Source organism: Ochotona curzoniae, unplaced genomic scaffold (assembly GCF_017591425.1).
Source record: "Ochotona curzoniae isolate NIBS_2020 unplaced genomic scaffold, NIBS_Ocur_1.0 scaffold_3208, whole genome shotgun sequence".
Classification (NCBI taxonomy): domain Eukaryota; kingdom Metazoa; phylum Chordata; class Mammalia; order Lagomorpha; family Ochotonidae; genus Ochotona; species Ochotona curzoniae.
The window spans coordinates 40,756,779-40,782,316 of NW_024467106.1; the positions used below are offsets into that span (position 1 = coordinate 40,756,779).

Here is a 25,538-nt window from a genome sequence, read left to right on the forward strand (position 1 = left end):
TGGAATCTTGGCTGCTCCACTTTTGATCCAGCTCCCCACTTATGTGTCTGAGAAGGCAGGGGGCTGGCTCAAGTCCTTGGGCCCCTTCACCCACAGGGGGCACTGGGAGAAGGCTCCTGGATCCTGGTTTCAGACCAGCCCAATCATGGCTATTGTGGCCACTTGGGGAGTAAGTTAGCAGATGGAAGATTTCTCTATCTTATTCTCTGTAAATCTCCTTTTCAAACAAAAATAAATATATCTTAAATGCATACACACAGATTGACTGTCAACAGTCAGTACCGGAACAGTCATGCCATTGTTTACTCCCTCTCTGAACTGGCCCTGGAGTGACCACACAGAGAGTGCACAATAAGCTGAACAGCTGTAGGATGCACACCTAACGGAACTCACAGACACCTTACCCAAAGCAGGTGCTAGGTGGGAAGGAAACTTGCAGACAAGCATACCACCATCACAGCCTGCAAGGCGCTCCCACAGCTAGCTGGGCTTGCCCCCCGGTGTTGCTTCAGTCAGTAAAACCTCCTAGCTAACTCTGCCTCCCTGTTTGCTTCGGATCTCACTGGTAAATGCACTTTAAAAAACAAAACCAACACCACTTACCCAGCCGTGGGCCCTGGGAAATTCCCCTGGATCTCTCTGCAGCCTGCCATTAGTTGCCTCATGTTTAAGATGGGAATAACACAGCACACACGGTGGCTGAATGAGACAATGGTACTTGACCAGAGTAACTACCATTCATGAAAGCTCTGTTGGTGTACGTCTCTTTCTCTCTCTCTTTTTTTAAAGAATTATTTTATTTTCATTGGAAAGCCAGATACACAGAGAGGAGAAAAAGAGAGGAAGACCCCCCGTCTGTCGATTCATTTCCCAAGTGGCTGCAATGGCCAGAGCTGTGCCAATCTGAAGCCAGGAGCCCAAAGCCTCCTCCAGGCCTCCCATGCGGGTGCAGGACGGCTTTAGGCCGTCCATGACTGCTTTCCCAGGCCACAAGCAGAGAGATGGATGGGAAGCTGGACCGCTGGGATTAGAACCGGTGCCCATGTGGGATCCTGGCAGGTTCAAGGTGAGGACGTTAGCCACTAGGCTACTGCGCCGGACCTTGATATGCATCTTTTCTGCCAGCCTCACACGATGCACTGTGATGGGCCTCAAGTCAAGGTTGTCAAGGAGGAGTGTGCTAAGAGCAGTGTATGACAGAACAAACACAACACTGCCCATGAAAGAGTGCAGGAGACAATGTTGGAGAATAAGAGAAATCTGTAAGACAGTCAAGAGAACATCGGGCACTTCCAAAAAGAAAAGAAGAAAAGCCCAGAGACACTGCTGTTCAGTTGCTTGTGGAAACAAGACTCTCAAATTGGCTTCAAGGTAAGCATTCATTACTATTTTCCCTTTCAAGCAAACGGAAAGAAAGCACGTATCTCTCCACCAGAAAAAAACCACGCAGCTACGCACTTCGGTGGTGCTTTCAGAACATGGTCCCTGTGCACAGCAGGCCCCAACATGCAAGCATGCCAAGTCACTGATTTACGGGCAGAGCTTCATTTGCTGCACTCTAGTTTTGAGGAAGTGATTCTACCATGGCCATTTCAATGTACAAGGGCAGAGATGAGAGGAAATTTTGACATGAACAACAATAGAGAAGGAACGGGGACGAGTCTGTCCATCAGCCAGGAGGAAGTGAACAGTTGAGAAACTGGCTCCACTTCATTCCTATCCTCCCACTGCTCTGGTTGCACGAACTTCCCTCACTGCTATGGCACCATAGCGAAGGGGGAAATCCAGCAGGTGCTTATATCCCAGTGAGGTGAAACAGCATGATAAACAAGATTACACAGTTCCCCATTTAATTTTCTATTGATGTTCATGAAATCTTGCTAACCTGCAGGGCAAGAACAAAAATCCTAACTGTTAGATGCTGACGGACATCTCTTTGGGGCTTCAGTGTTCTCACCTGTAAAAGGGAACAATAGGGTATACAGAGGGTGCTTGCTATCATTGGGGTAATTAGCAGTGTCAGAAGTAGAGTAAGAGTTATAAAAGCAAGTACCTTCACAAGTTACTGTGGACACTTTTCCAGGTCAGACATAGAGCCATCAAATCTATTTCACAACATCCCATACAGCAGTTGTTCAGACGACTGCCTTACGCTGCTCACAGAAACAATAAGCACATATCCTGGTAGACATATCTCCCAGAATGTCCTTATTCTTGGGCAAAAGGTTAGTTAGAAAGACGTACACTTATCTGGTTTCAGAACATGGTTGGTGTCCACAATAAGCCCAGTCAGGAATGTTGAATCAATAATTTATTGGCAGAACAGAATGGCTGTGCACAAAGCAGGATGGTTTTGAGGAAGTGATTCTACCAATGTCATTTCAAAGACATTCAGTGTCCAGCAATAACGGCCACGGGCAGAAATGAGACAGAGGAGATTTGAACATAAGGAGCAACGGAGTGGGAAGTAGCACGACTCTATCCCATTGGACAGAGGGCTGAGAGCTGAACATTTTTACTCCAGAATTGTCCACAGATGATGTGACTTCACTTTCAGAAGTGACCAAATGATAAACTTTAATATGTCACCGGTAAGGGGGAAATGAACAAGCAGACTTTTATTAAGTATAAAAGCCCTAGCAAAATTTACAACAAAGATGATAAGGCATTTTAAAGCACACGTTAAAGGTCCTGAACACCAGAGATCAAACAAACTAGGAAATCTCAACATCTAACTACAGGAAGCGCTGTATCTTCTACATAACAACTTGTTTTGGGGCATCACTTCTCCCTGGGCAGGGCTGGGCCTGAGCTGATACTGATAACTGCCTGGTCCTTCCGGGGCATGTCCCCAAAGGGCAGTGAGGCACTTGGTTTCCAGTACTTTTGTGATTTTCATCAGGAGGTGCATGGAAGCCAGGCTTGCTTGAGGGCAATATGTCAGGGCCAACAGGGCAGGTTCAAGGCACAGGCATGTGAGTGAATGGCACAGCTGTGACTGGCTAGATGGAGGGTGGCACTGGTCTGCAGTAGTGACACTGAGCAGAAGGCCATGCCACAGTGTAATGAACTTAAGAAGGAAAGCAGTGGCATTCCAGAAGTGGGAGTGGGAGGGCAGCAACCATGAGACATACTCTAAATTCTGTAATCCAAGATTGAGTGACTGCTGGGGCCTCACCCTGCATCTAGCAGCCAAAACGATCAGAGGGCAAAATAGCTCGAGGTACATGGATGAGAATAGCAGAGGCTAACAGGTTTTGCAAATTTATCTGAACTCAAATCTCACAGGCTCCAATGATTAGCAACTGTCCAAAATTTCTGGACCTCTAAACTGCAAAAATAAATGTACATAGCATATGGGATTAACTGATTATGGCAGTTAGTAAGAACTGAAAAACTGTCAGCCTTGTATTTTCGTAACAAGATGCATAATGAAGAGGAACTAACAGAACTGGGTTACACAGCAGAATGTAAGGACAAACCTTGTACAAGCCTCAAGTGGACTCACTTCCATGACAGTTGTAGTTGTGGCATGAAGATGACTAAGAATGAGATGCAAGCGACTGGTAGGAGTGAAGGTGGAGAAAGACTGGGAGTGTACATCTGAGGGCTTGGGTTTCCTCTGTCAGTTATGACGGAAGGTAATGGGCAGGGACTTCTAAGAATTGAAGGGTCACTAACAGCTGCTGACAGGGTGGCAGTAAGAGTGAAGCCCAAGGGCCTGGCGTGGTAGCATAGCATCTAAAGTCCTCACATGCAAGCACTGGGATCCCATATAGGTGCCGGTTCTAATCCCAGCAGCTCCACTTCCCATCCAGCCCCCTGCTGGATGGGAAAGCAGTCGAGGATGGCCCAAAGCCTTGGGACCCTGCACCTTGTGGGAGACCTGGAGGAAAGTTCCTGGCTCCTGGCTTTGGATCAGCCACAGCACTGGCTGTGGTGATCACTTGGGGAGTGAACCATTGGATGGAAGATGTTCCTCTCTGTCTCTCCTCCTCTCTGTATATCTGATTTTGCAATAAAAACAAATCTTGAAAAAAAAAAAAAAAGAGTGAAGCACCAGGCTCCTTGCAGAATTCTTTACCACAAAACCATTTCTGGCCATCATTATTGCTTCCCACCTCTCTGGGTGGTATCAGGTGCAGTGGTTAAGTTGGAACCTGGGAAGTCTGGCTATGGTTCCAGTTTTGGATCTGTTTCCATCTTTCTGCTGCTGTGCATCCTGCGAGGCACCACGTCCCTAACACTTGTGTCCTGGTGCTGTTCAAACGGAGAACCCAGAGTGAATATCAGACTCTTAGCATCACCCAGGCTTAACCCTAATTGCTGCAGGAACTTGAGGAGTGAATCAGAGATCGAAGATTGGTCTCTCTTTATCCTTTGTCTTTCACATAAATAAAAAGTCAAGAACCTACTCCCTGGCAGGCGGGGGATGACATGGAGAGCCTGGAGAGAGACTCGCCATGAGGACGCGCCCCCGCTGCAGGGCCAGTGCTTTAGCTGATGACATCATGGGGGAAGCCCAGGACAGGGCTGTGTCTTTGGGAGGGGAAAATAAAACGAACAAAATCAATCCCTCGGCACTGTTTACCACGGGACTTTCCTGATGAGTAAGACTCCATCACAAAAATGTACCAACACCTCTCCCAATTCTAATAAGAAAATATGTTTAGAAGTGATCTGGAAAGGGAAGACATCAGAACTCTCAGCAGTCAATGCAACTCCCTCGTTTAGCAAAGGCGGACACTAAGGCGCAAACAAACGTGGGGGCAGAACCAGGCAAGAACTTCTGCTGTCCTTCCTTCCATGCCAGGGCTTCCTGTGCTACATTCTTTAAGCAGAACCTAATTCAGGGGCTGCCAGTAAGAGGCCAGCATGCTAACTGCATTTCACAAAAGCCATCTGGTGCTAGGATCCCACCCTGAGCTCATAAATCTTCATTGCTTGGTCATATTTTTATCATTGGGGAAAAAAGTCATCTGCAAAATTGCAAAAACCGTTTCTGATAAAGATCATTACTAAAAGGAAATCTCCCTCAGGCCAGTGTTTTGTCCTAATGGGAAAAGCTGCCACTTGCAGTGCCAGCATCCCAGCATGGGTTCTGGTTTAAGTTTCTGCTGCTCCACTTCTGATCCAGCTTCTTGCTAATGGCCCTGGCCAACAGACAATGGTGCAAACATTCTGGCTTGTGCCCCCCACAAGGGAGGTTTGCAGGAAGCTCCTGGCTTTGGCTTGGTCCAGTGCTGGCCGCTGTGGGAAGTCAATTAGTGAGCAGGTGGAATACTGTCCTCTCTGCGTGCAATCTGACTTTTAAATAAATAAATGAAAGAAAAAAGAAAGAGAGAAAGAAAGGAAGAAGGAAGGAAGGAAGGAAAGAAAGAGAGAGAGAAAGAAAGAAAGAAAGAAAGAAAGAAAGAAAGAAAGAAAGAAAGAAAGAAAGAAAGAAAGAAAGAAAGAAAAAGAGAAGAAAAAGAAAGGCAGTCACACCTCATTCCTTACTGGTATGTTCTCTAGTCTCGCCTCACTCCCCAGACGCCCGCAATAGGCAGAACTGGACCCGCCTGAAGCGATGAGTCGGAAATCCTATCTGGGTCTCACACACGAGTGCCTTGTTAGATGCATCAGCAGGAAGCTGAGTCTAACATGGAACAGCCATGATTCAAAATGGCACTCCAACGTGGGATGCTGGTGTCACAAGGGGCGGCTTAACCCACTGCACTGCAACGCCCATTAAGAGCTTCTCTCTTTAGTCCTGTATCATAAATATGGTGAACTAAATCCTTATAATAATGGCAAGGAAGAAGTCTTCTATGGAAGCTACTGTGGTTGTCTGCCCGTGTAACAAGGACAGTTGGAACTCTGGGTGAAAGAAAGGTTGCATTATCAGTTTTTGTAGCCAGACAAATAAATGTGTAGAAATATATGATAAAAACTAGATTAGGAAATGGATGCTTTGTGCTTTGAAGAAAACAGCTCCTGGGGAAAAACAGTCTTACTTTGCGCCAGCCAGTGATAAAAATCTCACTAGCTATTATTCCTGGCTATCACTTTTCCTTTGTTGTTGTTGTTGTTAAGATTTACAGAGAGGAAGAGAGACAGAGAGAAAGACCTTCTGTCTGCTGACCCATTCCCCAAGTGGCCACAATGGCTAGAGCTGAACTGATCCAAATCCAGGAGCCACGAGCTTTGGGTCATTCTCCATGCTTTCCCAGGCTAGAAGCAGGGAGCTCAATGGGGAGTGGAGCAGCTCCCATATGGGATCCTGGAATGTGCAAAGTGAGAATTTTAGCCACTGAGCCATGGTTCCAGGCCTTCTGGGCATCACTTTCTAACGCATCCTGTTCATGGGTGAGTGTGAGAAGCAGGAGGGGTTCAGGCTTTGAACCACAAGACTGACAGAAAAAAATCAGAACAAAGACCTGGCAAATACACACCCATTCCTTGGAATTCCTCTTAAGATTACATGGTTAACAGAGCTGGGGGGTGGGGGAGGGAATGGTCCAGTGGGGGCTACTGGCTGACTGGGCTGCACCTCCCTGTGTCGCATGTGAAGGGCAAGTGTGTGCTGGGCATGATGACTGGGCTGAGCTGCAGCCACCATTGGTTTGCTGAGGATGGAGGGCAGAACAAACTAATCAACTATCCCAGTGAAGCTTGACAGCAAATTTCTAGGCCAATGGAGACTCGGAGGTGGATTACAATAACCAAATGACCTTGGAAGGATTTCCTCATCCTTGGAGCGGCAATATAAGCAGTATCACTGAACTATCAAAACCACATGAGTGGGAATCAAGATGGTGGAATAGGGTAAGGATATGTTTACACAGTTTGAGAAATGTTAGCCAGAGTTAATAAGCAGAGAGGGCTCATTCCAGGAAATAGGACAGGACAGCCTGAAGGCACAGAGGTACCTCGAGACTAACTGGAAAGCAGTAGAGATAATGCTGTTGTGTTGCAGCGACCAGATAGCCCAGCCAGTGGCGATCTGAACTGAATCAGCAGCCAAAACTCCACCACCACCAGGTGGGAAGGGGAGTAAACCAGGAGCTCAGCAGATGAACCCAGATAAAAACACTGTGCATCCTGCTAGTTTGTTTGATCTGACCAGGAGCAGAGAAAGAGCAGCAGATTCCAAACGGGCAGTGGTGGGGAAAGGGTGGATTTCATAACGCAAACACCTACCAGAGCTGAATTGGGTGCCATTTTGTGCAGGAAGGCAAAGGCTATGGGACAGGACTGTGCATGCACTAGCTGGGAATGAACTCATTTCTGGCTCAGTGAATTGCAATGATGTGGCATCCTACAGGTTCTACCCAAAATAGGTTCAGGTAGGTCCCAGACCCAGCCAATAGATGAAGAGCTCCACGTGTGGCACAGCAGGTGCCATTTGGTACAGTGTGGAAAAGGCCTTGAGACTTCAGGGACAACAGTGAGCTACGCATGTACTGAGCTGTGAAAACTCAATGGTCTCAGTGAACTGTACTGGTCACCACTTGCTGGAGGAAGTGGCACAAGTGAATGCAAACAAAGAACCGGATACCAAACACAGTAAGCAAAATCAAACTGTAGACTTGTGGGTGACACAGCTTAGAAACCTGTGCTAAGGAGTAGAATCTGATAACCAGAAGTACAATGACCAAGAGCAAAAGAAGAGACAGAGGCACAATGAATATTACTGAAGATTCCCCTGTAAAGGAGCAAAACCCTCTGCCAACCTCAGAGTTAAGTGAGGAATATATCAAGAAAATAGGGGATACAGAATTCAAAACACTTGTTATAAAGTTTCTTATCAACAATGAGAAGTACATACAGAATTCAAGGAATTTAAGGAGTATGTCACACAGGAAATAGCAACACTGAAACAAAATCAAGTAGGACTATTGGAAATGAAGGACTTAATAGGGAAGATTTAAAATTCAGTGGAAAGTCTCCATAATAGAATGAATGAGGCAGAGGAAAGAATCTTAGAAACTGAAGATATTTCTTCCCACAATGGAAAAACAATCAAAAAACTGGAAGCAGAGCTGGGTCATGCTAAAAAAAGTACTCAAGAATTAAGACTCATTATTAAAAAGCCAAATGTAGGAGTTATGGGAGTTCCAAAAGGTGCAGAAACAGAAGCTGGGTTTAAAAATGTATTCAATGAAATAATAAGGGAAAATTTCCCTGATCTAGAGGAAAAATTGGGAAACAGCATCCAGGAGGGGCACAGAACTCCCAACAGGCTTGATCCAAAGCGATCTTCACCACGACACATCATCATCATCAAGCTCTCTTCAACTGAACATAAGAAAGATCCTTAAATGTGCACATGAAATTAGATTCATAGCTGACCTCACAAGAAACCCTACAGGCCAGAAGAGAATGGAGCAACATAGTCCAAATCCTAAAAGCAAGAAATTGTCAGCCCAGGATAATATACCCAGCAAAGTTTTCCTTTGTCTTTGAAAATGAAATAAAATTCTTCCACAGTAAAGAAAAGTTAAAAGAATATGCCTCTTCTAAACCTGCCTTGTGAAGGATACTCAAAACCAAAGGCAGATGTGAAGAACATCCCAGTAAAATAATAACAGAAGACTAAATCAATGAACAAACCATTGCTAAAATGACAGGACTACATTACCACCTATTTATATTAACCCTGAATGTAACATGGCTTAAACTCATCTACTATCCTAGATTAGTAGACTGGAATTAAATAAACAAAACCCATCTATTTCTTGCATATGGGAAACATATCTCACCAAGAAAGATCAGCAGAAACTAAATCATGGATCTTGATGTTTTGTTTTAAATTCCTTTTCTTCAAAGCTGTATTTTTCTCCTATTAAATTCTTCACCGACACATAGACCATACAGTAGCATCATTTTCTTCTTTCTTCAAGAAGGTTCTTGATTTTCTTTTTCATTTCTTCAGGGACACATTCATTCAGTAGCATGTTATTTCACTGGATGGCATTGTAAATTTCTATTTTTCTTCCTGTTATTGATTTTGTATTGTGGCTTTTCATTTAAGGGGATGTGTAGTAACTGTGTAATGGAGACTATCCTATCCAGATGTGAGGATACAATGCAGTATGCACCTATACTTCCACACCAAGGATGGACTCCCATTGAAACTCTCTGCCCACAATGATGGACTTACGACTTTTTATGAAGAATGATCAGTGGGAGGAAGAGGAATTGGGGAGGGGTATGGGAAATCCCAGGGCTTATGAAACTGTATCATACAATGATAATGCAAACAAAGAAAATATAAAACACATGAGCAGAACCCTCAGAAAATGTTCCACAATGGGGACCCTGGGATGGCATCAGGTGGCAGTCCCCCATCCCCCAGGTAATGTGGTGGTTGGGAAGCTGGGTGTGGTTTCTTCTCTTGTATTCCCCTCCCCTAAATATGGGAAGAAAAAGAAAATGTGCAAACAATGGTCTCATCCACTATCCCCTGATCCTTGTCACTCTGGTCAATAATGTAAACATCATCAAAAATAAAATAATAATAAAAACTCTTTAAAAAGGGCCTGGTTAAAGTCCTTGCCTTGCATGTACCGGGATCCCATATGGGCAAGTTCTAATCCCGGTGGACCTGCTTCCCATCCAGCTCCCTGCTTGTGGCCTGGGAAGGCAGTCCAGGACACCCCCAAAGCTTTGGGACCCTGCACCCACATGGGAGACCTGGAAGAGCTCCTGGCTCCTCAAGATTGGCTCAGCTCTAGCCGTTGCGCTCACTTGGGGAGTGAACCATTGGACAGAAGGTCTTCCTCTCTGTCTCTCCTCCTCTTTGTATATCCACCTTTACAATAAAAAAAAAAAATCTTAAAAAAATAAAATTAAGAAAACAAAACAAACAAAAACATGAAAAACAGCATTTAGCTAGACCACAAAATAAACCTCTAAAGCTTAAAGTAAAAAAAAAAAAAAAAACCAAAACAAACAAACAAAAAAAACCCAAAAGAGTACATGGTTAGGAGGTGCTAAGTCAGAATGAAGCTAGATCCCATGGCAACACCTGTTCTCTCCTGAGTTTTAGCATTTCCGGCCCACTCAGCGTTTCCAAAGGGGCAGTGTGTGAAGTATCTGCTTATTACCCCGGAGAAAACGTTCTAGAAAAGGCCACAATGTACGGATCAGCCATAATAAATACGAAAAAGATCCCAGGCTCCATAGCTGAGGGAGACTTATCCTTCCAGTGTGTTATAAACCTGGGTGATTCTGAGCATGGAGTTTTATATCCTGCTCTACGAGGTGATCAGGTTTCTTAAGTCATCACTTCCAAACACATGGACTTGGACAACCACAATGATTTCAACACAAATATCTCCACCCCGTAAACTCTAGCCTGACCCTCCCTTCCAATGACCACATCAAAGGGTTCAATGAGTACTGTGTGTTTTTGACACACTACTGTGTGTGTGTTGGGGAGAAAGTGCAAATGGACTCTCCCATAACTCCTATTCCAGAGGAAAAGACAGATAATAGTTAATGTAAGGTATAAAAAAAAAAGTCTACGGATAAAAGGCAGGATGCAAGTCACGTGTTGATTTTAGTTCTTTTATTGTTTATCAAAATGAACCAGATGAAAATGCCAATACTTGGGAGTAATCTACAGAATGGGCTGTTTCACATGGTTTGACCTCACAGGGTCAGCCAGCAAACGGTCTAGCAAATCCTGGAAAGGCAGAACACAGCTGACTCTCTCCTACAGCAAGAGGAGGTGTGATGGTGGCAGGAACAGGAGGCACTTAGGTGACAGGGGAACAGGATGGGTGCTGTGACAGCAGACAAATGGCTTGCCTGTGGCACTTCTCCCCTCCAGACCTAGAGGCTCCAACTTCATCCTGAATTCCCTAGGAAGTGATTATTTTTAGCAGGAATGGGGCAAAGGGAGGATGATCCTAACAGCCCACCATTTTAATTTCTTCAACTATTTGTAAGTACCATAAATACCAGGAACTTGGAAGTCCATCATTTGATTTTTGCAGAAAGGGACATATACATTTCTTATACAACCAAGTGCCAAAACACTCCTTGTACCTGCGCAACACCTGGTTGAGCTTGGTGCTGTGATAAACTACCAGATAGGAAGGAAGTGCTTCTTGGTGTGACGCAAAAGGAGGATTGTCACAAAGAATTCAAACTCAGTTCCCAACAAGCCCCCAAAGCTGACTGCCAGTTCCACAGCAAGCCTGAGAGACATGGGAAGACACTGGGATAGCTAAGGATGCAATCAGTAAGAGGCAGGATACAGGAAGAAGCTACGCTGCATAAGAACAAAGGGAGGGTGGAGAGCTCTGGAATTCCTTCCATATTTTAGATATTAATCCCTTAACAGATGTGCAGTTTGCAAATATTTTCTCCTAGTCTGTAGGCTGTCTCTTCATATTGTTATTAAGCTCATATATATTACAAGCTTGTAAAAATGTGCGAACCTTTCCTACACCTTTGTTTATATACATCGAGTGTAACATAACTAAGTCTGCAAAAAACAGGGAAAATGAAAGTACAATATAGGCCATCTGCATCTAATACTAAAGAAATATTAACATGCCTTTGTAAAAAGAATTCTTTAAAGCTACAAATTGTAAGTTGATAAACGCTGAAGCTAGGGATCGGGCATATAAGAGTTCTTGATTATTTTTCCATTGTTATGTATTTAAAACTTGTACAGTATGAAGAAACAAGCTATGAACCAGCAGAAAATATTTCCAAACTGTATATCTGCTAAGGGTTTAATATCTAAAATGTATAAGGAATGCATACAACCCAACTGCAAGAAAACAACCCAATTAAAAATTGGGCAATGAACCATAATAGACACTTCTCAAGAGACCTACAAATAGCCAATAGATGTGAGAAAAAAAAAAGTTCAACATCACTAATTACCAGAGAAATGTAAATGTATTAAAAAGATAAAAAAAGAGAACAAGGATGTGGAGACATCGAATACTGTTAGTTCGTAAAAAAATAGAATTAGCATATTATCTAGCTCTAACACTGAAAGTATCTATCCAGTGGAACGGAAATAAGTATGCTAAAGATGTGCAGTCTCAAGTTCACTGCAGCAGTGACCACAACAGGCCAGACGTGGGATCCAATCAAGTCTCCATGAGTGGATGAACGGGTGAGGGGTCTGAGTACACAGTGGAACACTACTCAGTCATACGAGAAAATTCTTTCACTGGTGACAGCATAGATGAACTTGGAGGACATAACGTGAAGTAAGATAAACCAGACACAAGAGGCAAATGCTGCATGGTGTCCTTTAGCTGTGTACTCTGAAACTGTCAAACGTACAGAAGTAGGCACGAAAATGCCAGTCATCTCAGACCTGGGGAGGTCACAGATATATTAAAGGAGACAGAGGCTTAAAATGTCTAGTTATGTACTATACACCTTGGCATGTGTGGTTAATAGGAAAGTAAAAATCAAGCATTCTCATCACCAACCTTGGAAGGCTGTGAGGTGATGAATCAGGATTCAATGCGTACAGAATACCACTTAACCCACTCGCACAACTATTACTTGTCAATTGAGCAAAATCAAACAGAAGCTCCCACAGTACAAAACCTGCAGTAGGCTGGTGGCCCTGCCGACCCCTTTATTTCTTCCAGTTTTCACGTGTCATCCACTGGAGCTGGGAATGACCGCGAGGACGGAAAGCCCTCCCACCGCTGCTCACCTGTCGATGAACTGGTCGATGATGACAATGTCACCAGGCTGAATCTCTTCCCGCAGGGAGCCACAGGCTGTGGTCACCAGCACGTGTGTGCAGCCCTCCTCCTTCAAGGCCCAGATGTTCGCCTGGTAGTTGACTTTGGAAGGCATGATGGTGTGCTGCCTCCCGTGCCTAGGGGAGCAGAGGGAAAGTGGCAGGCACAGGCGTTTAAACACTATTAGGGAAAGAAATTCATTAAAAAAAAAGTATTTTCTAGCTCTTCTCACCAAGATGCTTTTGTTGGCAGAGCAGGAGTGAGAAATCACTAGGTCACACTCTAGCAACTGTAACCACCAACTATTTATCCAGGCCTGTGCCCAGTGCCGTGGGTCAACAGGCTAATCCTCCACCTTCAAGTGCTAAGATCCCCTATGAGTATTGGTTCCTGTCCCAGCTGCTCCATTTCCCATTCAGCTCCCTGCTTATGGCTTGGGAAAGCAGCAGAGGATGGCTCAAGTCTTTGGGGCCCTGTACCCACATGGGAGACCCGTAAGAAGCTCTTGGCTCCTGGCTTTGGATTAACTCAGCTCCAGCTCTGGCAACCACTTGGGGAGGTGGGGGGGGAGTGAACCAGTGGATGGATGATCTCTCTGTTTCTCCTTTTCTTTATAAATCTTTAGAAAAAATAATCCAGGTCCATCTTCCTATACCTTAATTTATTATTAATTTTTTTAAAAAGATTTTATTTTTATTTCTTTTGGAAAGTCAGATATGCAGAGAGCAGGAGAGACAGAGAGGAAGATCTTCCATCCATTGATTCACCCCCCAAGTGGCCTCAACAGCTGGAGCTGAACTGATCCGAAGCCAAGAGCCAGGAGCCTCCTCGAGTATCCCATGTGGGTGCAGGGTCCCAAGACTTTGGGTCACCTTCCACTGCTTTCCGAGGTCACAAGCAGGGAGCTGGATGGGAAGTGGGGCAGCCGGGATTAGAACTTGCCCATATGGGATCCCGAGGCAGGCAAGGCAAGGACTTTAGCTGCAAGGTTACCACATCGGGCCCCTTACATCAATTTTTCTACCAAGTGTAAGTAATACTTCAGAATTGATGCTCCAGGAAGGCAAATCCCCTGCCTATCCTAATGGACACAAACTCTCCAGAGGGAGGCATGTGCTCTAAGCTTCTTGGAAGCTAGGGGCACCAAGGAAGACAGAAATAACGTAAGCTTTAAGTTTCCAGTTGCATCTCTCCATTCCTTTCTGTGTTGTCAGCCAAGTAAGTTATTCAGAACTTATTAAATCTGAGAATTCCCAGTTGTTTAAGGTGACATCAGATTTTGCCTTACAAAGGATCACATTAAGCCATGGACTCTTTAGTGGGCTGAACTGGGCCCAATCAAAATTCTGACCTTGAGGGTCTGACTCCTCTAAATCCCAGAATGTGGACATATTCCAACGCAGAGTGTTTTCAGATTCAGCTGAGTAAAATGAGGTCATTGGGGTGGATTTCTTTGCACAGGTGTCTTAGGAAGAAATGTGGACCCAGACATGCACTGAAAGAAGAGGATGTGAAAATACAGGGAGAACTACCCCAGCCATAAGTTGGCAGTGAAAAACTGGACAAACGGAAACTCTAAGATGGACTATGTCAATCAGTGGATTCCTCGGTGACCTCACTGTGCTTGAATTGGTGAGATTGGTAGTGATTCAGAACTGTTGAACTATCAAAACCACTTGAGCAAGACCCTCAGAGCATGCTCCACATCAGGGACCTGGGTTGGGTGGGAGACCAGGTGGGACTTTTCCCTCTTCCTCCCCCTTTACTCCAGATATAGGAAAAAAAAATGTGGAAATAATAGTCATACCCACTTTACTGTAGCCCTTGAACCTTTGTGCCCTAATTAACAATGTAAAGATTATCAAAAAAGAAAAAGAAAATGCAGGGAGAAGATGGCCACACTCAAATGGAGGATTCGAGCTTGGAAGGGATCCTTCCCCACCATCCTCAGAAGAAACAACCCTTCCAGCGCCTTTATCTCGGACTCAGGCCTCCAGAACTCCAAGGAAAGAAACTCGCGTGGAAACCTGGTATTCCACCACATCTGTGCCCTGTCAGGGCCACCTGAGCAAATGCACACCCAGCCATGACTTCCTTCTTATTCCACATGAAGCCCAAACACAACCCACCAGGACAACGCTGGCTGTCTCCCTTCACTCCCTCTGGCTCAGCTCTGGCTGCTCATCCACACTCCCAGGGGATCATCCCAGGGATGGAAACTTCCAAGACCAGAGCCTGGGGCTCACTTCCCTGTTCTCCGAGCTGAGCTTTCTTCCAGCCCCACTCAGGATCGCCAACAGTGCATCGTCCTGTGGTGTCACCTTTCTCACCAGGGTCAGCCCTGACGAGGACACCCTTGTGTCTGCCTTGTTGGCCCCTCCCACAGGAGGGACCTGCTGGACAAAGGGACTGTGTGTGCTTAAAATTCTTTCAGCAATGGAACCATGGAAGCATGCACAGACCCTTGAAGGAATGTTGGTAAACAGCCAGGAAAGGGAATCCGATTTCTAAAATTAGTTTTGGAAAAGTCCCATGTGTAACAGGACATCTACACAGGCGGCCTTTCATAGAGAACTAAAATTACTCTGGGTTGCTTGGAAGACTACGGTAACACATGGATTATGTGGCCACAGAAAAGCAGTGTTCACAGGCAAGCACTGTATATGTGGTAATGCAGAAATACAAAAAGCACACCTTGTATCATGATGAATAAAAGCTTGGTACCCTCGCTCCCAGTTCCTCATACACTTGTTTTCTTGCGGTAAGAACACAAAAATAGCTATTCTCAGTCTAACTAAGGTTATGGGTATTGGGTCTTTTGTCAGTTGCTTAGGAAAAAAATATGAGAATAGTTGGTGTTGCTTAATTCTGACATCACTGCAACTTATATATAACATGATAACAAGCATAAGAACATGTTTGCATATTCACATATACGTAATATCAATCCTTAGGCATATCTCTAGGGGGAAAAAAGGACTAGAAGTAAATACATCCAGATGCCAAAGTAAGAGTCGGGGCTTCATACAGTAACACTGCCTTGACTTCAAGGCCAAGTCTGATCATTTACCAGCAGTTACGTCCCCTTACCGAAATCATTTCACTCTTGGAGCCCAATCTTTCTTTAATCTGTAAAGTGGTTCTTTAAATCTCACTCTCTAGGGTTTTTAATCATCCGATGCTCTCATAAAGAGTCTCCAGTATCTCCTCTGAGGCCCCAGCCAGGATTGTTAGAAACATCTTAACTGTAGAGAAGCACTCAGCCTGATTCCGCCCCCTGTCCACGGCTGGGGAAGCCCACGAGCACCTCTCAACGGGAAGCACTTGTGAAGCTGAGCTGCAAAATGCCACTAATAACATTTCCTAAAGAAACCTGCAGGCCAGAAGCCACTAAAAACCACTGCATTAGAGGGTCAAACCCATTTCAACTCCGGAAATCAAAAACCCTTGTTGCAGGGCCCCACACTCCTGTGGGCCTCTCTCACCGTCCGCAGAAAGCTGGGTTTATCCCCCAGGAACAACCAGAGGCTGACAGAGACAGGCTGCCCGTGCTCCTCCTGGGTAACGGGCCAACGCTGAACTCCAGTTTCACTGTATTTTAAGCAGATACTGTCATCTTGCACAGCACAGGAGTGGCAGACACAGCACACGCACTGCCCGTCTTCATGCCCTGTACAATCTCTCTCCTGAGGCGGGGTGGCCCTGCGAACGGGCCGTGGGACAGACCGGCTCCAGGCACCGAGGTCCTCAATCCCACTGCCTCAAGGAAGTGGAGGCAGCCAACCAACGCACAAAGAACGAGGCCCTCAATTCCAGATGGGACCCCACCCTGAATGCACCTTGCATGGCCCCTGCAGGGGACCCCGCTAAGCTGTGCCAGTCTCCCGCTTCAAAGACGTGGAGATAAGCACTCTTTCAAATTGCTCAACTGGGGTACAGAAAACTAGCACTTGGCAGTTTCACTAATTTTTACCTCTGTGATCAAAAATGACACGACCTCCTCTATAGCATGAAGCAGCACCAGCTTTGTCAAGACAATGAGGACGTGGAGCCCCCAAGTCACCCACTTCAGGGGCAAAAAACTACTGGGGACCCACCCAGTGCTTCGACAACCCAAAGGGCCATGAATACAACACTCATTACTTTCACCTTGACAGAACAGAAGGAAAAAGCGATGAAAGCAAGCATTTCTTCTTACAGTGACAACTGAAACTAGTTCCAGTTATGGTCAACGCATTCACGTGTGCAGATCTGTGATTTCCAGAATGAGCATCACGTATTCAAACAGCAAGCACATACACAGAGGCGACTAAAGGCCCTGCCTCCACTAACAGCGATGGACACACAGCCACGTCCCCGCTCTTTCCAGAGTCCAAGTTCACATCCCTCTTCATTAGTGACATTCAAGCAGCTTAAAATACTTTACCTGGCAAGGAGGACGCAATCAACATTTTTTATCTTCCCCAAAATCAAGGCATCCGATGGCTGTAGGAAATGAAAGACAGTTATAACTCTACAGGCATTGTCCATGCCAAAGATATCAGGATACACTTAAATAGCAGAATGATGGAAGACTGACTGCGAAGGACTACTGTGATGCTATGGGGTAATCAGTGGCTGGGGGGAGGGGGGGCTTGGGAAGGGGAGAGGGAAATCCCACAGCCTATGGAACCGTATCATGGAATAATAAAAGAAAAAAGGATGTAAACAATTTGCCTGCTGAGCTTCTTGATCACAACAGGATTCATGGGAACTATGGCCTGCTGCTACAGCTTCAAGATCTGTAGTTGGGTTTGTGCAATGTCATTTACCGTTTCTGGAGCCCCTCACAGGCACAGAGCACCAAAGGCCTTGCACACAGGTTAGGGTGTCTGCCCAGTGCCATTTAGCAAATCAATTTGTGTCAAGTGTCCCAGGTGACTTATGGTGGAGTGGTCAAAAACTGGCACGTTCACCAACCAGTGTGAGAGAAACTGCTGCTCAGGCACTAAGAACTCGGCACTGGGACTCTACTTGAGTTGGCCATGTCTTCTAAAACAGCCAAGGAATGACCTGAGGTGACAGAGGGCAAGCTCCTCAGGGCCCATGGGGTTGACAAAGCAGAGGCTGACAACAGCAGGAGGCCCGGCTAAGAAGTTGACTGAAAAGGAGGGTCTGGATGCAGAGCTGGTCACAGGAAGGTGAGAACTCCAATGTTGGGAAGTCACCACACAGAATCAGGAGAAGGCGGATGTCCACACCCCCGCCTGGCTGGGGACCCAGGGGCCTGGAGAAGATGTAGCCTCCCCACAAAGCGATGTGGGCGTCCCTTCCAGCGCACTCAAGCACTCCGCCAACACCGCGTCATCGGCATCTCCATGGCAATCCTCCTTAGAACAGGGCTCCCTCACAGATGTTGTTGTCACTTCGTCCTATCCTATGAGTCATCAGCGTGGTGTGGCCTCTGAGCCTCAAATAAGAAGCTGATCTGATTGCATGCGCACATTTGCAAAATCCAGTTGCTACGTCTGAAATGTGTTTTGGGTTTCGACAACACATACAGTTACACAAACACAAGCCCTGTTCTCACACAGTGAAATCAGACTTTCTCACCAATACCTTCTGTGTGGCACAACCCGGGCCAGGATTCCTAGCTCCACCCCACCCATTCTGCCTGGAGTAGCCAATCCTGGGCATCTAAGACAAGAGGATTCTTATATATATTTTTAACCCGAAAAATGAAGTCATCCAGAAGTGGAGAAGCGGGACCTGACCTTGCCAAACGGAGTATCCACATATTTTTCAGTTCTTCCTTCTAAAATTTCCGGATCATCCAGGCCTGTCCCACCAATTATTCCAATCTAAGGGAGGAAAAAAAAAAGGGGGGGGGTGGAAGAAAAACAGTCACTTTTCATTAGGAAAAAATATATCACTATTTTAAGCAAGGTATGTTCTCCATTGCTGCTAAGCAAAAACAAGCTCGGGGTTAATGCTGTGATGTGGTGAGTGAGGTTACCACCCGCACCGCTAGTGATCGAATTCTGGCTGCTCCATTTCCAACCCAGTTCCCTACTGCCGTGCCCGGGAAGGCGGCAGCCGGTGGGCCAAGGGTCTGGGCCCCTGCACCCGCAAGGCGGACCCGGGTAAAGAGCCTGGCTCCTGGCGCTGGGCCAGCCCAGCTCAGAGCACTGCGGCCATCTGGGAATTGATCCACCAGACAGATCTCTCTCTGTAACTTTGACTTTCATAGAAATAAATCCTTAAAAACGATTTTTCTAAAGTTCAACGATCATGTGAAGTGCACTGATATTCCAGAAGTAATGAAAATGCAGGTCATCGTTTGGGCTTTATCACATTCATTTCTGTTGGTAAATAATCAGAGAAAGGTATTTGAGCTTCCGTTAGTAAAGAAAACCTAAAGGGAGGCACACGTGGGTGCAGAAAAGCATTTGCTAATTGTATTTCGCTGTCAAATGAACAGAAGAGCATTCAGAAGACTGGTGACAAATCACATCAGGTGGGCCCGGCGCGGTGGCACAGTGGTTAAAGTCCTCGCCTTGCACGCCCGGGATCCCATATGGGCGCCGGTTCTATCCCAGCAGCCCCGCTTCCCTTCCAGCTCCCTGCCTGTGCCCCGGGAAAGCAGTCGAGGACAGCCCAAAGCTTTGGGACCCTGCACCCGCGTGGGAGACCCGGAAGAGGCTCCTGGCTTCGGATTGGCATAGTATTGGCCCGTTGCGCTCACTTGGGGAGTGAATCATGGGATGGAAGATCTTCCTCTCTGTCTCTCCTCTCTGTATATCTGACTTTCAATAAAAATAATAATAAAAATCTTTTAAAAAAATCACATCAGGTGTCTCCACTGCGGCTTCTCCCCACGGCTCCGGCTTCACCCCATGGCTCTGGCTTCTCCCCATGGCTCCGGCTTCTCCCCATGGCTCCGGCTGACCAGGCCAGAGCTTCCCTCTGCCACGGCGGGTGCACCACAGCCAAGGGGCCGGGCAAGAATGCAGGCGGAAGGCGCTGGCATGAAACGCCAGCTTCGTGAATCGCTCCCCAATGAAAAGTGGTTCCAAATGTATTTCAAGTTCAAGCACAGACAGCATTGTTTACAGGTTACCTTGAAAACCCTCACACAATGTTAAGAACCCCAGCACCACCCCGTAAGGGTTAATCCAGTTTGATGACTAAGAGACGCAAACAAAAGTAATGACAAAGATGCATCCCCATTCAGCTGCTGAAACTAAACCGTGAGGAGCTCAAGTCCCCAGGAAGGCTCCCTTCCGAAAGCAGGAAGACATGGATTAGTCAACCTCCGGCCACAGACACCATGTGGTACTGGAAGCCAAATGGAAGGAGATCCTAGCACAGTTTTTTTTCTTCATTGCAACACTGGAAATCTATTGTCCCCTGAGTAAACTTTCCAGAAAATCCATTTGCTTCTTGAGGGAAATGTCAGAGGTTAAGAATGAACTGAACATTTGAGTCAAATAACATATCAGATAATTTATTTGCTATTAGTTATGTATTGCTTTATATCATTATGTGGGAAAATGGTTGCCACTGTGGCTGCCAGTTTTAAATATTGAAAAATATTAACAAAATAACAATTAACATCAGCTTAGTGGTTTCTAAAGAAATCCGCCAGTTTCCTGAAGTGTGGCCCTGTTTCTCAATGTGCAAGGCATCCAAACCTTACCGTTAGTGCCACCTTGTGGTGCATTGTTGAAATCACAGCAAGCCACATATGCTGTCAACAGGTGAAGACTAGTGTTACTTTCCAAACCAAACAGATGTGCACACTGAGTCAGTCAATATGCACTCATCCAGTTCAACCCACACTTTCAAAATTTTCGCTTTTTTTTTTCACTTTGCTTTCACATGCCGTACAGGCTGCCAGAGATTGTGGCCCGTGTCCCCACGCTGGCCCAGAGGAAGTCCTATGGCTTCTGAATTGGCGGCTTATCCCCAGGACATGACCGCTCCAATCCTGGGCCTCAGACTCAAACAAAGGTACTTCAAAAGTTCATGGGAAAAACAGAATTTCAAAAAGTATTTTGACAAACACTCACAAAAAAAAGTATTAGAACTCCATGACAGCTTTTTTGATAATGGGTGTCCTCCCTGAACTCATTTAAGACCAAATCCGATTTATTCAAACAGTAGAAAGAGAGGCACAGAGCTCTTCCTCCAGCTGCTCCATTCCCCAAAAGGCTGCAGGTGTGAGGGCAGGGCCGGGCGGCAGCCAGGTCTCCATGTGGGTGGCAGGGTCCCAACTACGTTGAGCCCCTACAGCTGCCTCTCAGAGGGCATATTAGCCAGGAGGTGGATCAGAACAAGCGGCAGGACTCGATTCCAGCACTCTTGTACGGGATGCATTGCTTCAGTGCCGTGTCATGCTCTCTGCCACATAGCCCACATCTTAATCTCATTTTCCACATGCTGTTTTCCTTTGCTTTGAAACAGCTACTTCCATGGATGAACTAGTGCAGCTTGGCAGCAGTAATTCATTCAGGCTAACCAGGAATCCTGCTGAAATGCAGTCCCTGAGTTCACCTGCGGCAGCCCTAAGCGGGGGTAAGAGGACCCTGACCAGGTAGCCACCATCTGGCCCCCAGCACACACAGTGTAGCACCCAGCATGAAAGCAAGACAAGAGAACTACTCAGGCCCAGCCCATCTGGTCCTCCAGCTGCCTCTAGTTGTTTATGGCAACTCACATCTTGTAAGGGAAACAAAGCAATTAAGTATTGCCATCCTAGGAACCGCGACCTCTAAGATGGAGGCCTGCAGTGGCAAGATGTGGCCAATGTCGCCACCTGCTGGCCAAACAGCAAAGTACAGCCGGGATGAAGGGGGTTTTAAAGCACAGGCTCCGTGCTCGGCGCTGTGGTGACCTTACCTCATTCAACCAATACAACCACCCTAGAAGTCAGGCCCAGTGGTTCATATCCATTTTACACACAGCGAAAGAGAAGTGCAGAATTAGGCAACTTGTCCAAGACCAAATCAGAAGGAGCAAGGCTGGGAGAGGGTCTCAGGTGTTCGAGGCTTACCACCAATGTGCGTTTTCATGACATCACACCCGATCAGGAAAGTTTCATTTTCTCCGTGTTAACCTGACTACCTGAGTGAACCATCTCACAGGACAGAAAGGCATCACTGTTAACCTCATGTCCACTCAACAACCACGAGACCTTGCCAGGCTCAGCCCACAGTCCAGGCTCACACGGCACCCAGGTAAGGGGGCTGCCGGCGGCTCAGGTGGTCCATGGTAGCTTTCTTGCTTGGTTAGGACTTTTTCATTACACAGGGGAGAATTCTTATTTGAAAGGCAGAAGGAAAGAGAGGAAGGGAAGACACACAGAGCGACAGATCTTCCTTTCACTCCCCCAAGGTCAGTGATGGCCAGGGGGCAGCCCAGGCTGAAGCCAGGAGCCAAGAGCTCCAGCTGGGTCTCCCCAGCCCAAGTCCATCAGCAGGGAACTGAACCGGAAGTGAAGCAGCCCGGACTTTGGTGCTCCAACACGAGATGAAAACGTTGCAGGCGTCGTCTTCACGGGCTATGCCACAGCATCAGCCCTCCAAACGTTCTGAAAATGGACCTACCGGTCAGTCAAAGCCATTGCCACATCTCAACAGCCGGTGGTCATCCCACTTTTTTTCCACAGACAGACCACCAAACCCACCTCCACAAAAGAGTGGAAGGTTTGCTTTGTTCTCTGGGACAGTGCCATGGCTTCCTCTGGCAAGGCTGAAAGGGCAAACACGAACCCCAGCCCACATCTCCTTCTGGTCCCTGGCTCCTGGAGACTTCACCAAGCCCTCTTCATCTCAGGAGCCACTCAGCAGCACGTTGGGCCTGCCTCAAGGAAGCCGCGCTCTCCCAACACTGAGAGCCCAGGCCTGACGCGCTGAGGGTGGCCCCTGCTGCCCTCTAAGCACTTCCAGCTCGTGACAAGGTCAGAGCCAGAACCACAGCGCACACCCTTCCTGACCCGAGCCCCTCAGTGCAGCTCTGTCTGTCCCCAGCAAGTCTGCCCAGCCCGGCAGGTAGCACCAGCCCTTGCTGGCCAGCTGGGCCCAGACATCTCCCCACAGCTTCTGTTTGACTAATGGTCCCTTAGGCCAGCAACTCTGACTAATGCCAGGGTGGGGAACGTCCAGCCTGTGAGATCGTTTGGCCTGGCCTACCAAAGCAGCCTCAAAATTCAGTAAAATCTAGAGCAGGCTAATGTTTAAGTTGTTCATTTTCTTTGGCCCATGAATGACGTTACAGAAATGCAAATGACCCTTTGTATAAAAAAGTTTCCCCAGCACTGGACAGGGAGGCACCTTTCCTGCTGAAATGGCCAACGGTCTCTGGGGGGTTGGCCTGCAGGAGGGTTTTCCGGGCACACAGAGTAGCCCTCGGAGCCCTGCTGTGCCCGTGCAGCAGCAGGCTCTGAGTGCTCTGAGTCGGCTCAAGTCGCTGCGAGGTGTCACATCACAGCACCAGGTCTTAGATTGCAGATTCTGACCAACTGGGCAAGGCCTGGCTTCCTCCAAAGCTCTTCAGGGGTTCTGAACCCAGCACCCTGCTCCTGGGTCCAAGATTTCAAAAATAGGGTTTGCTGAGTGTGGTAAAAGGGATGCTACTCCCAAAAGGTCCATCTATGTCCCGTTTCCCAGACCTGCAAAACTTACTGTCACATCACTGAATTAAGGATCCCGAGATGGGGAGATCATTGCGGATGACCTGAAGTGGACACTAAATGTAATCTCAAGGTCCTTACCCAAAGGGAGCAGGGTCAATAAGGAAGGGAATATGTGGAGGAAGATGTGATGTGAGCCCAGGAATGCTGGTGCCTCTGGAGGCCCAAAGAAGAAAGCAAAAGGACCCTGCAGTGGCTCCAGAGTATCAAGTCTAGGCACACTTGGATTTGGGCCTGTAAGGCTCCTTCTGGACTACTGGCCTCCAGGACTATAGGAAACCACACTGGGGAGGCTGCGAGGCCCAGCGGATTAAGCTGCTACATGAAATAACAGCACTATGATTAGAGGGCCGCTCAAGTCCCAGCGGCTCCACTTCTGATCCAGCTCCCTGCTAATGTGCCTGAGAAGGCAGCAAAGGGCTTGGGCCCCTGTCTCGCCTGTGGGAGACCCACATGCAGTTCAAGGCTCCTGGTTTATTCCTGGAGCAGCTTCAGATACCGCAGCCATTTGAGAAGTGACTTAGTGGATGGAAGATCTTTCTTCCTCCACCTGCTCCCCTGCACCCTTCATCTTGCCTTTCAAATACATTTTTAAAATAAATTACAACAGGAAACCCACAGGATATCCTGAGCCCCACGTGGAGAGCCTGCTCAACAGTCCATTCTTCCCAGTTCCCAGGCCATTGGCTCTGACACTCAGCGGGCACCTGAGCCTCTCTAGGCTTGGCAAAGTGTAAATTCCTGGGCCCCACGCCTAGAACTTCTGACCTCCAACACGTGCATTTCTGACGAGTTACCGCATGATGTCTCCACAGAGGCCCTGCTGTGGATGCCCCAGGCCCAGAGGACTGTGCCCATAGCCACATCGAGGACCCGAGGCCACTGCCTACCTCCTCCCTCATCCTACCCACCCAGGAGGGCACGATTTTGGCTAAATCTGTTGAATTCTCATGAGAACCCAATGAAACGATGCGGTCAGCTCCTGTTCACGGACACCCTCCTACCTCCAACCAAAACACACACAATCAAAATAAGCTTCTTGCAAACACTCAAAGCGGCGATCTCCTGGTGTTGGTGTCCCTCACCACAGGCCTGGCTGGGCCCCCTCTCCTCCGCACACAGCATTTCTCTCGTGCACACAGCTCTCCCACAGGTGTGCGGCACATGAATGCTTTTCAGGCTGTCACAGCCACGGCTGTGGGGTGGGCATGTTAGGGCACATTTGAGGACGGGTTACATACACCTTTCCTGAGACAATCAGCAGTACAGTGCTTGAAACACTGAGCAAACACACATTGTGTGACTAGGTGAAAAAGACAAAGGCTTGAAGCCAGCACATCGCATACTGGGTAAGGCTGCCGCCCGTGATGTCAGCATCCCATATCGGTGTCAGTTTGTGTCCTAGCTGTTCTGCTTCCCATCCAGCATTCCATGTGTGAGTGTGTGTGCGTGTGCGTGTGTGTGTGTGTGTGTCTGGGGAAAGGAGGAAGATAAGAGAAGGTGTACCCAGCTTCCAACTGTCGCAGTACCAGGAGATGGGGAACAGCCACCTATTATCATCCCAGGGTCCGATACAGAGCATGCGCCGAGGGTTCTGCTTAGGTGGTTTCGATAGTTCTGAAACGCTGTCAGTCTCCACTCCAAGGATGAGGAAATCCTTCCAAGGTTCACTGGCTGAACCTTACAGTCTCCACCCGACCAGACTTTTGCTGCCAACGCTTGGCAAGGGTAGTTGATCAATTTGTTCTGCCCTCCTTCCTCTGCTATGCTATCAAATGTCCTCTGCAGGTTCCAATGGACTGCAGTACCCTCCATGTGCATCTGGGCATGCCATCCACTGCTCTGTCTAAGCCACTGAACATGCATTTCACGATCAGACCACAAATCCTGTGATTCTCCCCGTGGTTGGACTTCCGAGTTCAATGGTTCACTTGGGGGAATCCCCAAAGAATCCTTGTCTGAAGTAATCCCAGACCTGATTCTTGTGTGGCCTTGCAGTATGGGGTCCAGCTCTGTCCATCATCCATGTCAGACTACACATATAGGTAGTAGCAATTGCTGGGTCAGTTCTGCCTCCAGCCCTGTCTCCTATGCGAACCAGTGGGTGCTACGGCCTAGCCTGACCATGCCCACCACACACTTGGCCCTCATGT

The 25,538-nt window shown here is 47.2% G+C and overlaps 1 protein-coding gene across 1 annotated transcript in view; it reads right to left on the minus strand.

Moving 5' to 3' along the window:
• The window catches only part of LOC121172503 (methylthioadenosine phosphorylase), a 51,108-nt gene that overhangs the window by 18,229 nt on the left and 7,341 nt on the right, over positions 1 to 25,538 (minus strand). The window contains exons 2-4 of the mRNA XM_041004550.1: positions 18,467 to 18,553; positions 17,140 to 17,198; positions 12,683 to 12,850 (exon numbers count right to left, since the gene is read on the minus strand). Coding sequence (XP_040860484.1) covers positions 12,683 to 12,850; positions 17,140 to 17,198; positions 18,467 to 18,553 — 314 coding nt within the window. The remainder of the gene's footprint in view (positions 1 to 12,682; positions 12,851 to 17,139; positions 17,199 to 18,466; positions 18,554 to 25,538) is intronic.